Source organism: Ambystoma mexicanum, chromosome 5p (assembly GCF_040938575.1).
Source record: "Ambystoma mexicanum isolate Mex_15411 chromosome 5p, UKY_AmexF1_1, whole genome shotgun sequence".
NCBI lineage: Eukaryota > Metazoa > Chordata > Amphibia > Caudata > Ambystomatidae > Ambystoma > Ambystoma mexicanum.
The window spans coordinates 721,684,637-721,696,836 of record NC_090930.1 but is presented as its reverse complement, the minus strand read 5'-3'; the positions used below and the strand labels follow the sequence as shown (position 1 = coordinate 721,696,836).

The following is a 12,200-nucleotide window of genomic DNA, read 5'->3' as shown; positions in this document are numbered from 1 at the left end:
CTAGTCTTTGTCGCGAAAATACCGTCCAGCCAGTAGCGACCCCTGCTACTTGTCTAGGCACCCCACCCCGGAGAGTTTGGTGGTGCAGGCGGCTACGGCCCCGGCAAAGCAGGCGGCGTATCCTACCATCCCTCTGGATAGGGACGACAAACGTTTTGACGGCTGGGCGAAGAAAGTGTTTTCTTCTGGGGGTATGGCGCTTCAGGCGGCCAACTCCATATGTGCCTCGTCTCGTTTCACACACACTCTGTGGAACTGTGTTGCATTCGCGGCTGAACATATTCCTGAAGGGGACGAACGGGATGGTTTCCTTGCTATGGTTCAGGATGGCAAGGATGCCATGTGTGAGGCCGTTCAGTCGGGTTTGGACTTGGCGGATTGTGTCAGCAGGTCCATGGCGGCGAGCACCGTAATGCGCAGGTTTGCGTGGTTGCGGAAGTCTGTGTTCGCTCCTGATGTGCTGTCCTGGCTCCTCAACATGCCCTTTGACGGTGAACACCTTTTTGGCAGCAAGGCTGACGAGAACCTTGAGAGGTTGCAGACCTCCAAAGCTGCAGCAAAGTCGTTGTGCGCTGCAGTTCGCCAACCTCTGCCTTTTCGTCCTTGGGGACAGCAATGGAGGGGAGGTTCCTTTCGCTATTACTCGTCCTTCAGTAAAGCGAGAGGAGCTAGCAGTCAAAGAGGCCATCGTAAGAGTGCCAGAGGTGGAAACAAAGGTACTCGAGGTGCCAAGGCCGCTCGGGCAGTTGCCTCTTTGCCCTCAGGCAACGCCGCAGCCGCTACCACTCAGTCATAAGGCCAGGTCCCATGGTTTGCCGGTTGGGGGAAGGCTGGCGCAGCATCTTGTAGAGTGGCAAGCCATTACTTTGGATGTGTGGGTTCTGGAGATCATAACCCACGGCTACTGTCTTCCTTTTCGGCAGAGGCCTCACGACAATCCACCAGGCAACCTCTCTTTGAGAAGTCCGGATCCGCTCCTTATGCAGGAAATTCAAGCCCTGCTGGAGAAAGGCGCCATAGAACTGGTGCCTGTAGCGGAGAGGAACAAGGGATGGTATTCCCCTTATTTTTTGATTTCAAAGAAAGACGGGGGATTGAGACCCATCATGGACTTGCGCAGTTTGAACAAACTCCTCAGGAAGGACAAGTTCAAGATGGTGACTTTCTCAAGTCCTCCAGGCCCTTCAACTTCAGGACTGGTTGGTGTCTCTCGACCTCAAGGATGCTTACTTCCATGTGCCGATCCATCCCAAGCACAAGAAGTACCTGAGGTTCGCGTTCGGCGACTCGCACTTTCAGTTTCGGGTCCTGCCGTTCGGATTGACCTCTGCCCGAGGGTTTTCACCAAGCTCAAGGTGGTGGTGGCAGCGCATCTCAGGAAAGGGGGATTCTCGTCTACCCCTACCTGGACGATTGGGTGATCAGGGGGAGCTCTCCCGAGCAAGTCCTGGATCATCTGTCCTTCACCTGCCACTCCCTTCACAGGCTGGGCTTCTCCCTCAATTTAAAGAAGTCCCATTTGACAACAACGGAGCGCCCCAGTACATCGGAGCAGTGCTCGACACGTCCCTGGGGCAGTGTTTTCCTCAGGGGAGGGCTCTTGACATTCAGCAGATGGTGCACAAGTTTGTTTGCCCAGAATCTCCCAGCGTCCGAGTTCTTGAGACTGCTCGGCCTCATGGCATCCTGCATTCTTCTGGTGCCAGAGGCTCGTCTGCGGATGAGATCTTTGCAGTGGGCACTCAAGCTCCAGTGGTCTCAGTCCTCCGGCAGGCTGTCGGACCCTGTTCAGCTGCCGCCCTCGGTTGCCCGGGACCTTCTGTGGTGGGCCGTCGAGGGCAATCTGATGAAAGGGGCGCCATTTTGGCTGGCCTGGCCGGAGGTGACGATCGTGACGGACGCATCCCTCACGGGATTGGGAGCTCATGCCAACGAGTTGACAGTCAGCGGTCGTTGGTCTCCATCGGAGTCCAGACTCCATATCAATCTGTTGGAGCTGAGGGCCGTCAGGCTTGCCCTGAAGGCTTTTCTGCCGACTGTGCGTGGAAAGAGTGTCCTGATTCTAACAGACAACACAGTGGCCATGCACTACCTCAACAAAAAGGGGGGGGGGGCAGGGTCACTTCTGCTGTGCAGGGAGGCGATGCAGCTCGAGTCCTGGGCCATCCAGCAGGAAGTTTCGATCTTGGCGGTTCATCTGGCCGGAGACAACAAGACGGCGGATGCTCTGAGCAGGCAGAGCACGATCTCTCACGAGTGGGAGCTGGCTCAGGAGATTCTCCTGGAGATCTTTGCCCTTTGGGGGACCCCTCAAGTGGATCTCTTCACCTCCAGTGTCAACCGGAAGTGCAAAAGGTTTTGCTCGCGGGAATTTCCTCCAAAAGGAGCCTTAGGAGACGCGTTCGTGGTGGAGTGGTCGTTCCCACTGCTGTACGCGTTTCCTCCAGTCCCCGTCATCCCGCAAGTGCTGCGGAGGTTACAGAGGTTCGGTTCCCGGATGATCCTCATTGCTCCGGCGTGGGCCTGGAGGACGTGGTACCCGGACCTTCTAGACTTGTCCATCTGCCCTCCACGTCGTCTTCCCTACCGAGACGATCTGCTCTCACGGGAGGGGGGTCATGTTCTCCATCCAGAGGTCAGATCCCTCAATCTTCACGCTTGGCTTCTGAAAGGTTGAGGTATAAGGATTGGCACCTCCCTGAAGACGTGATGGAGGTGTTGCTCTCGGCCAGGCAGCCGACAACTAAGTCTCTGTACCGTTACCGTTGGAGAAAGTTCTGCGACTGGTGCAGAGTTCAGAATGTGGATCCTTTTGAATGTGACATTCCCATGGTCTTGTCTTTTTTGCTTTCTTTGGCCCACAGGGGCTTGCAAGCTGGGACCATTAAAGGTTACCTGGCGGCGCTGTCCATATTTAAGCGCTCGTCTGAAGAGTGTTCCTATTTTAAGATTCCTTTAATTTCGCAGTTTTTGAAAGGGCTCACTAATGTGTTCCCTCCGTCACCTTTTTTGGTGCCAGGTTGGGATTTGAACCTTGTTCTTAAATTTCTTATGGGTGCTCCGTTTGAGCCTTTACATTCTTGCCTTTTGAGGCTGTTGACTCTGAAAACTGTGTTTTTGGTTGTGTTTACTTCCGCTCGCAGAGTGAGTGAGTTACAGGCACTTTGTTAAGCCACCCTTCACTGTGTTTCATAAGGACAGGGTTGTCCTTAGAGTTTGTCCTTCTTTTCTTCCGAAGGTGGTTTCGGAATTTCATTTGAGCCAGAAGGTTGTTCTTCCGGCGTTCTATCCTCCTCCACATCCTGGTAAGGAAGAGGAGAGGCTCCATAGGCTTGATCCTCGGAGAGCGTTGAGCTTTTATATTTCGCGCATGTCCCGGGTCAGAGTGGACGATCAACTTTTCATTGGTTACGCTGGAAAGCGGTTGGGACAAGCTGTGACGAAACAGACTTTGTCTCATTGGATTATTTTAGCTATCTCCGAGTGTTACCGCTTGGCAGGTAAGGACCCTCCGGCTGGCTTGTGGGCCCATTCTACCAGAGGAGTGGCTGCATCTACTGCTCTGCAGAGGGGAGTTCCTATTCGTCACATCTGTGATGCAGCCACCTGGGCTTCAGTACATACTTTTGTACGTCACTATTCCCTCGATTCCATCAGAGGGCAAGATCTGGCCTTTGGCAAGGCAGTTCTCTATTCCGCAATTTGATTGGCCATGCTAAATTTGTATTCTAAATTCTTTCCCACCTCTTTGCTTGGTACTGCTTTGGGAGTCTGTCATAGATATGGAATACGTCGGAGGACCCAATCCCCTCGAAGAACAAGTTACTTTCTTACCTGGTAACGTTCTTTCGATGGGATGGTCCGACGACGTATTCCATATTGCTCCCTCCCTGCCTTCCCCGCTGCAGAATTTCTTTTGCAATTGCAGCTTGCGTTCCGCAAGGCCCTGTGTGTCTGACTGGCAGAAAACTGGTGGCACACGTTCTGGGAAAAAAACTATAACTGAGGCTATGGGCATCATGCGTCCTACTTATCACATCGGGTGACGTCGGCCGTCGGAGGAGGTCCTCGGGGATCGGCGCATCGACGTCATCGACGCAGGACGCAGACACCAAAGATTTTCCGAAGCAGCACAGCTGTGGACATTACCTGTCATGGAATACGTCGTCGGACCATCCCATCGAAAGTACGTTACCAGGTAAGAAAGTAACTTGTTCTTCATCATCGCACAGACAGATCACCAGCAAAGTGGTTGAAATCTGTCTTAGACTCAAGTGACACCGGTCTCGTTTTAGAGTACTTGGCAAGTGGGCACCCTAACCACCCCCTCACCAAACCTAGTCTACCATAAAAATACCCTTTCACATTTATCCTACTTGACTTCCTTTATCAGGCGAATGAAGATCCATCTGAATAAAGGGTTTTTTGATAGCCAGCACCAATACTGCAACCTCCTGAATGCCTACCAGCCTCCATAAAAAGTACAAGCTCTATTTAAATGGGCCTGTCTCCCTGCTAGGCATACATCCTTTTATGGATCTGTTAACATAGGCAAGATTTGATCTATTCTTGTGGCCTTTCACATAAAGATAGATTCAAAAGGGCAACCGGGCAATACCAACCTTAGATCTCATTTTCCTAGCCACTTTCTGAATGACATGTGCTTCTATTATTGAAAGGATTACTGATGCAAACTCCAGGAGAAAGGAGAACTTCTCTCAGGCATGTACTTATCCCTATGAATAGGGCTTGTGTTTTTGAGCATATATTGATAAAACTATTTTTTCCAATACATCTTAACTTTGATTTTCTGAGATTTAGTAATGTGACACACGCAGTTCGGGAACTGCCATCTTGTGATATTATCCGTTGATTAATCGCTCTAAGTTGAAGTGCCCTGGCAACAGTAAATCGGAACACACGCCCCTCAAGCTGACATCAGCAGAGGCTAACTTTAGGGTTACGCCCCTTGTCACCACGCCAGTACAAGTCTCATTCGAGCATCCTCTGTACACACTGTTGAAATGTTTCCATGGGATTCTAAAACTCCTCTTTGCTCTATAAATGTCAACAGGCTCTTTCTGATCAGACAACATTGGAGTTTTCATTTTGGATTATGTCCTCTATGTCAGTAGCATGGGCTACCATAGAGCGGCCATTTATTAAGGCACCTTTTATGCCGACAGATGCGAGTGGGGCGGGGGGCGACTGATCCAATTGTTGGCTGTTGTAATTAAAAGTTTCCCTGGATAGACAAGCACCGGGTGTGCAATCTGTGTCTGGCACGAGATCACGACAAGGGGCATTGTCGAGCCTGCAAGCTCTTCAAGCCTAAGACACGCTGGGACCGAAAGACAAAGTGATGATAGCGTCGCAGTCTTTTCAGACAGTGAAGACGACGGGGAACCGTTAGATTCGCAAGTGCAAGCCCCTGACCCCAGGAGACAGGCCCGCGGCTCTATTACGGGGACGACACCCGGTGGCGAAGCACTCGCACTACTCCCAGCACTAAGCACATAGCCAAGGGCAAGGAATCGACGCCATCGTCGACCAACCACCCACACACGCGTCAAGGGGGAGGTCCACCGAATCCCTGTCATCTGAGCACTCAAGGTCCCGATCGCCTCACGACAGGCCTGTAAGTCGAAAGACAAACCAGACGCAGTGTCCAAACCCACTACGGAACGCCGAATGTCAGAAGACGAGGCTTTGTTCTGCCGAAAGTCGACACACCATGTCAAACGACTTTAAGCACCATGATCCTTGGATTAGCCCACTTGGTGCAGAAGCATGTCCCTGAAAGCTTGCTTAAATCAAATGATTCAAAAAAACACTCCTCCCAGAGTCACTCACAAGGAAAAGTCTAGCAAGGACAAGTCTACCACAACTCACAGGGAAAGACGCACTGTTTTCCAGGAGGAAGAGACCTTAACAGAAGCCTTAAAAAACAAGGCCCAGTCTACACCTCAAGGCCAGCCTACACCCCAGGGACAGTCAATTACTCCTCAGTACCCTGCAGGCATTCCAAGTTCAGCCACATGGACTGCTGAAGACATAGACAACCAAGGCTTCAACCTCCCAGCCTCCAAGCTAAGAGGCCATGCCCTGACACCCTTCCTATTTCGCCTCAAGTAGACCCAGTCCTGAGTGATCTGTATGATGTACAGACACTGACGACAATGAAACCTTACAAGAAACAGACCGTTATTATGATGAGGAAGAGAGGTGTACAACCTAGCCTCACCAATTCACCAAGACTCACCAGTGGCCAATTCACCAGTTGACAATCAGCCACTCTATAACAATATGCTTATTTATTTATTTTTTTTAATTTAATTGTATAACAATTTTTACAAAACAGAAAAGCATTAGTAACAATATGCTTATAAAGGCAGCTGAGCTGGATAAAGATCTTATGGAAGATATATTGGGGGTCAAGAAAGCTGCCACCCAATTCATTCCTATCCTTATGTCCATCCAAAGAAGGATTAAACCTTCTCTGTAGACCCCAAACCAAACAGTCAACCCACGTGTTGATAACTCTTCAGTCCAGCACCATCAGACCCACTTTACATCAGGGGCCAGCTAAAACCGGACTCGCTTGTGGTAACCATAACTAGAAAGAGGGCCGTAATGCATGTAGCCTCATCGGAGGCACCTCCCGATAAGGAGAGTAAAAAATTCTACACTATGGGGAGAAAGGTGGCAACTTCAGCAGCCTTCCAAACAATGATTGCGAATAACTCAAACGCTACTGGCAAGCTACAACTGCCACAAGTGGGACTCGTTGACAACACTAATAGCTTCCGCTCCTGAACCTCTCAAATCGCAACTGGCCCTATTAGCTGCAGATGGCAAGGCAGTATCCAGCTGCATCTTAAACAACTTGGATGCCGCAGACAATGCGAGCAGGATCATTGCCGAAGGTACCATCATCAAACGCCTCGCATGGCTGCGCCAGTCTGGCGTCAAACATTTAACTCAGGCAACACTCCTTAACATGCCAGTGGAACCCACCGTCTTATTTGGGAAAGCTGTGGAAGATGCATTAAAATCTGCTAAGGAGGAGTATGATGCCTTTAAAATCTCTAGGCCAGCTAACGAACAAACCACCAGGCCAAAGAGGCGGAAGCAATTTTCGTTAGTTTTGTGGTCAGAACTCACAAAGGGGTTCCGGTTATGGACAAGGTTAGGGCTCTTTCTGGGGTAACAACCAGGGTCACGCCTTGCAGGGATTCCAGAGAGGCCAGCAGCGATCTCGTGGCCGGGAGAGGTTCTCCGCATCCAGAGGTGGAGCTACACCTCCAAAACAATGACAAACTGCTCCAGGTCCCCTTCCATGCCTCTCCAGTAGGAGGGCGTATTTCACACTTAACCCACGCATGGGATTGAATCACCACAGACAAGTGGGTGCTATTGACTGTGGCGGGAGGCTATTGCGTGGAGCTAATCCAACGAGCATCCTACCATCCCCCGCGAGAAAGGTCAACCACAAAAGAATAACAACTTCTCGAGGAGGCCGCTGTGCCGTTACTCAAAAACGGCATAGAGATTGTACCGTACCAGCGAACGAAGTAAACAAGGGTATTTATTCAACTTGCTTCCTCGTGCCAAAGAAAGATCCAACTATGCGCCCAGTAATAGACTTGCGCCCTGCAAACACTTATGTAAAGCCACAAAAATTCTGTATGACAACACTACATGAAGTTATCCCTCTGCTAACACGGGGGGACTACATTGCAACACTGAATATGAAAGATGCCTATTTTCATAATTCAATGTTCCCAGCACACAGAAAGCTCTTGCGTTTCAAGATAGCAAACCAGCACTATCAATTCAAGGTGCTGCCCTTCGGAATAGCGTCTGCTCCAAGGCTATTCACCAAGGTACTGGCGGTGGTGGCAGCGCACCTACGCATGGAGGCAGTCCCAGTGTACCCCTACCTGGATAACTGGCTGATTACAGGTTAATCACCCCATTTTTGCAAACATAACACGCAAAGCACCATAAACCTTCTCTTCCAATTGGGCTTCTCAATAAACGAGAAAAAATCAAGCCTTGTGCCAAGCACAACAGAAATGTTCCTAGGAGCGGTCTTAAACACGGAAGCAGGGTTAGTCTTTCCATCAATGGAAAGAGTTCAAAACATGCTATGGCAAATACCTCTGTATCAAGCCGGTTTCCAGATAAGCGCATGCAAAGCAGTGCGTTTACTAGGCATGATGGCATTGTGTATTTATCTGGTCCCACACGCACGTTTGCGCATGCGCCCCATGCAGGAGTGGTTGGCGAAACAATGGTCTCAGGCAAGTGGTCAGTGGGACGATCTAGTGGTTGTTTCGCCAACACTAGTAGAAAACCGACACTGGTGGACAAAGAAAAACATGTTAAAGGGAAAACCCTTCCACGACCCGGCACTTCAAGCGATTGTTACAACAGACGCATCACTCTCCAGGTGGGGAGCACATCACCTTCACCACACAGCACATGATCTGTTGGGCTCACATCACAGCACAGAACCACATCAACCTGCTGGAACTCCTAGCAGTATTCAATGGCTTTCAAGCATTCAAAGCGCAGCTAACAAATCAGTCGGTACAAATCCTAACCAACGGCACCATTGTAATGTTCTATATCAACAAGCAGGGGGGCACATACTCTCCAAATCTGTCTAAGCTGGCACAGAAAGTATGGAGGTGGGCAGACAGGGGATGTTCCTATCCTCCCAACATGTTCCAGGGGTAAACAACACTCTAGCAGGCTCTCTGAGCAGAGATCCCCTACCAGAAGAACATGAATGGCAACTAGACCCTAGTGTCGTAGACCACATCTTTTTGCAGTGGGGTTACCCCACGCTAGACTTGTTCGCTACAAGAGAAAACAAGCAATGCCCAGACTTCGCGTCCATGTTTCCCAAACTAGACTCCAAGGGGAACGCCCTGTGGATGAGCTGGTCAGGGAAATTTGCTTATGCTTTTCCACCAACTCCTCTACTGAGCGGAGTGGTTAATAAGATTCACAGGGAACAGATAACGCTCATCCTAATTGCTCCCATGTGGGCAAGACATCCATGTTAACCACATCTGTGCAAACTGGCAATGTGCGATCCCATCAAACTCCCATGCCAGAACCTGCTGACCCAACACGGGGGAATAACATTTCACTCTCAACCTCACTCAATGAACTTGGCAGCATGGCTCCTGAAGTCAGAGTTTGGACATCTGAAACTACCACTAAGATGTATGGATATCCTCAAGGAAGCATGTAAACCAGACACTGTTATTTCGACAAGTGGAGGAGATTTGTAATCTGGTGGCAGTCTAAGCAAATAAATCCCATAGAATGTACTCCATCCCACATTCTAAATTATATGCTCCACTTGTTAGACTCAGGGTTAGTATTCAACTCCATAAAGGTCCACCTAGTGGCTTTATCAACATACACCACCTCCCAAAGTAAGGTATCGTGGTGGAAGGTTACAGTCATTAAAGCATTCATGGAGGGAGTAAAGACTCCACACTCCAATTTCAAACCCACCGCCAGGCTCGGATCTCAATGTAGTACTAGCAAAGCTCATGGGGCCCTCATTTGAGCCTATGCATAATTCAAGTCTTAAGCACCTGACATACGAAGCTGCCTTCTTAGTGGCGATTGTTAGGGAGAATTCTCATAAATGGTTGAATTCCCCTACCTAGTGAGTCCCCCGGCAGCTTTGCTGGATTTCTAGGATTGATTTTTTTCCACCTGCTAAGAGTGTGAGCCTTTTTCCCACTCTTACATGTGTTTTGCTATGTGTATTTCTACTTTCTGTGTGATCTTGGGCACTGGAGCCTCACCTACTCCATGTGCACCACTTTTTGTGTGTGTTACACAGCACCTTCAGTGCAGTGACATGGGGTTGTCTTTGAGACTTCCCACTGACTCCATTTTTCTGGGGCTGACTACTGTCCCCCAGAAACAGGTAAAGTTTCCATTAACTTTATATAGTCACTTTAAACCACAGACCCAGTACAACCCATTTTACATTGAGTATTGGAAAGGGTTAACTCCTATCCCTTTTTGTCTGTGCCTCTTGGAGCCTTGTTTTGCTCCCTTAACATTAAGACTTGGCTGGTGGCAGTGGTATCTTCCCTAACCTTTCTACTGCGATAATCTTATATAAACATGGTAATGTTTTAGGCTATTATATTAGCCTCGAACATCAACCCGCTTGACCAAATACATTTTATTTTGGTTCCGGCTGGGTTTATTCGCCATTTCTTTTTGTTAAAGTCTTTCTCGTGTTTTACTCTGCGCGCCAAACCGGGGATGATTCCTTTGTTTGCTGTCTTTTTCGCGTCTGCACAGAAGACCTCCTTAAGGCGCCTGATAATCTAGGTAGGCAGGATGTGAGGGAGGGATCTTCGGACCCCTGCCATGGGTTCCCTTGGTAGCCCAAGTCGCACTCTTGTCTGATTGGATAAGGGGATTGGCCTTGCCAGGCCAGCCATCTTGCTGTGTGATTGACAGCCAGGCTTTATGAATTGTGGAAAACTGCATAAAAAGCAGGTCTCTGGGACTGGAAGAGCAGAGTCGCCACTGGAACGAAAGAACCAACGAGGAACTGGAAGAAGAGGACCCCTACAACGACTGAACCGTCCGGTGAAGCCCTGCTGCAGGTACAAATCCGACGACAGAGAAGATCCTCCAGGAAACTTCTTCCCTTGAGCCGGTGGGACCAACCAGTTCACCCAAACTACAAGCCAGGACACCTCCTCTGGTCGAATTCGCTGTACAGAGCTACAGTGGGCCGGATAGCCATGAAGGTCAGACCCTGCTTGGGTTTTAAGGAGCGCACCTTTTATTCGTTGTTTGGCGCTGCTGCTGGTTTCTTCCCTGGGTAGTGCAGGACCCTCCAGTCTTCCTAGTTCTGATCAGTCCAACAGTCGCTTCAGGAACCGTGAGCCTGGAAGAAGTACCAGGAACGTCTGCCTCAGCTACAGCCCCCTCTCCGTTTTAAGGTACTGTGCAATTCCGGTTCTGTGTTTCGTTGAGCCACGGTGAAAGTATTTGAAATTTTTCTCCAATCCGAGGGCTTGTCCTTCTCTTCGCTTTGAACTAACTTTTCTACCAACCAACCTTGTCCGGAATCTGTGCCACGAACTTTACAGCGAACTACTGTGAACTGTGTGATCTTGAGCAAAAGACTTTTGACCCATTGACTTTGGCCCTAAACCTTTTCTATCTGATCTCCTTACTGTAGTCTCTCTTGTTCAATTGCCCTGAGTACTTACCTGTTGGTTTTGCCTAATTTCTAATAACTTCGTCTTTCCCTCCTTTTTAAATTGCTGCAGTGCCATTTTGCTCCCACTTCATTTTGTGAGCTTAACTTGTCTCAAATTTAAGGGAAGTGGTGTAGTGTATTTATGATTGTGATTTTTAACTTGCTTAGAAAGGTGAACTGTTATACAACTGTTAAGTAAATACATTTCTGATGTTTGTTAATCTGCTTAGAATCACATGCTGTGCATAGTCCGACATCCAGTGGTCACTGCAGAGTATTGCATTTTGTTTTTCGTAGTCGAAAAGGGGACATCGACAAGGCGTGTCTGTAACACTATCCCTATAGTGATGTGCAGTGTACCCACAATCCCTCATGCGTCGAGGTCCCTCAGATTGTTTTTTTCCGCCCAGATATTGGTCGCCTTTACGCGGAGCTCCTCGAGAGACATTGCAAATATTCACTCGACCATTTGGTCGTTATTTAGATAGTCACTCGACCTTTGGTCGTTATTTAACGTTAGGTTCCTCCTTCGACGAAGCTGTTCTCCGCCGACAAGATCTTCGACGGCTGTACCTTCGACAGAGGAGACCCTTCGGCGTCACCGAACGCCTGGCCTCGCCGATCTCAAACAGTAGGGAGAGTGGGGTCGTGGGACATTTCTTGCTTCTCTTTAAAAATGCCTTTCTCTTTCCCTACCTTTTCCTTCAGGGTTGTTATCACGCCTGTCCGTTCCCTCCGCTATGGAGAGGACACCCTTTAGGTTTTGCCCGTGCTGCAAGGGCAACTTCACCTGGAAAGACAAGCACAAACGGTGCAACAGTTGATTGCCCCTCGACCACAAAGACGACGGTTGTGCGGCCTGTAAGCTTCTTGAGCCTAAGACTTTAAAGGACCGCAGGGTCAAGAGGTGGGCAGCCTATGCCATGTCTAGGTCCGA

At 49.3% G+C, this 12,200-nt stretch overlaps 1 protein-coding gene across 1 annotated transcript in view; it reads left to right on the top strand.

Moving 5' to 3' along the window:
- The window catches only part of LOC138480573 (uncharacterized), an 878,042-nt gene extending 871,537 nt beyond the window's left edge, over positions 1-6,505 (top strand). Inside the window, exon 8 of the mRNA XM_069612298.1 lies at positions 6,362-6,505. Within this exon, the coding sequence (XP_069468399.1) occupies positions 6,362-6,505 (144 nt within the window). The remainder of the gene's footprint in view (positions 1-6,361) is intronic.
- Positions 6,506-12,200: the final 5,695 nt, after the last annotated feature.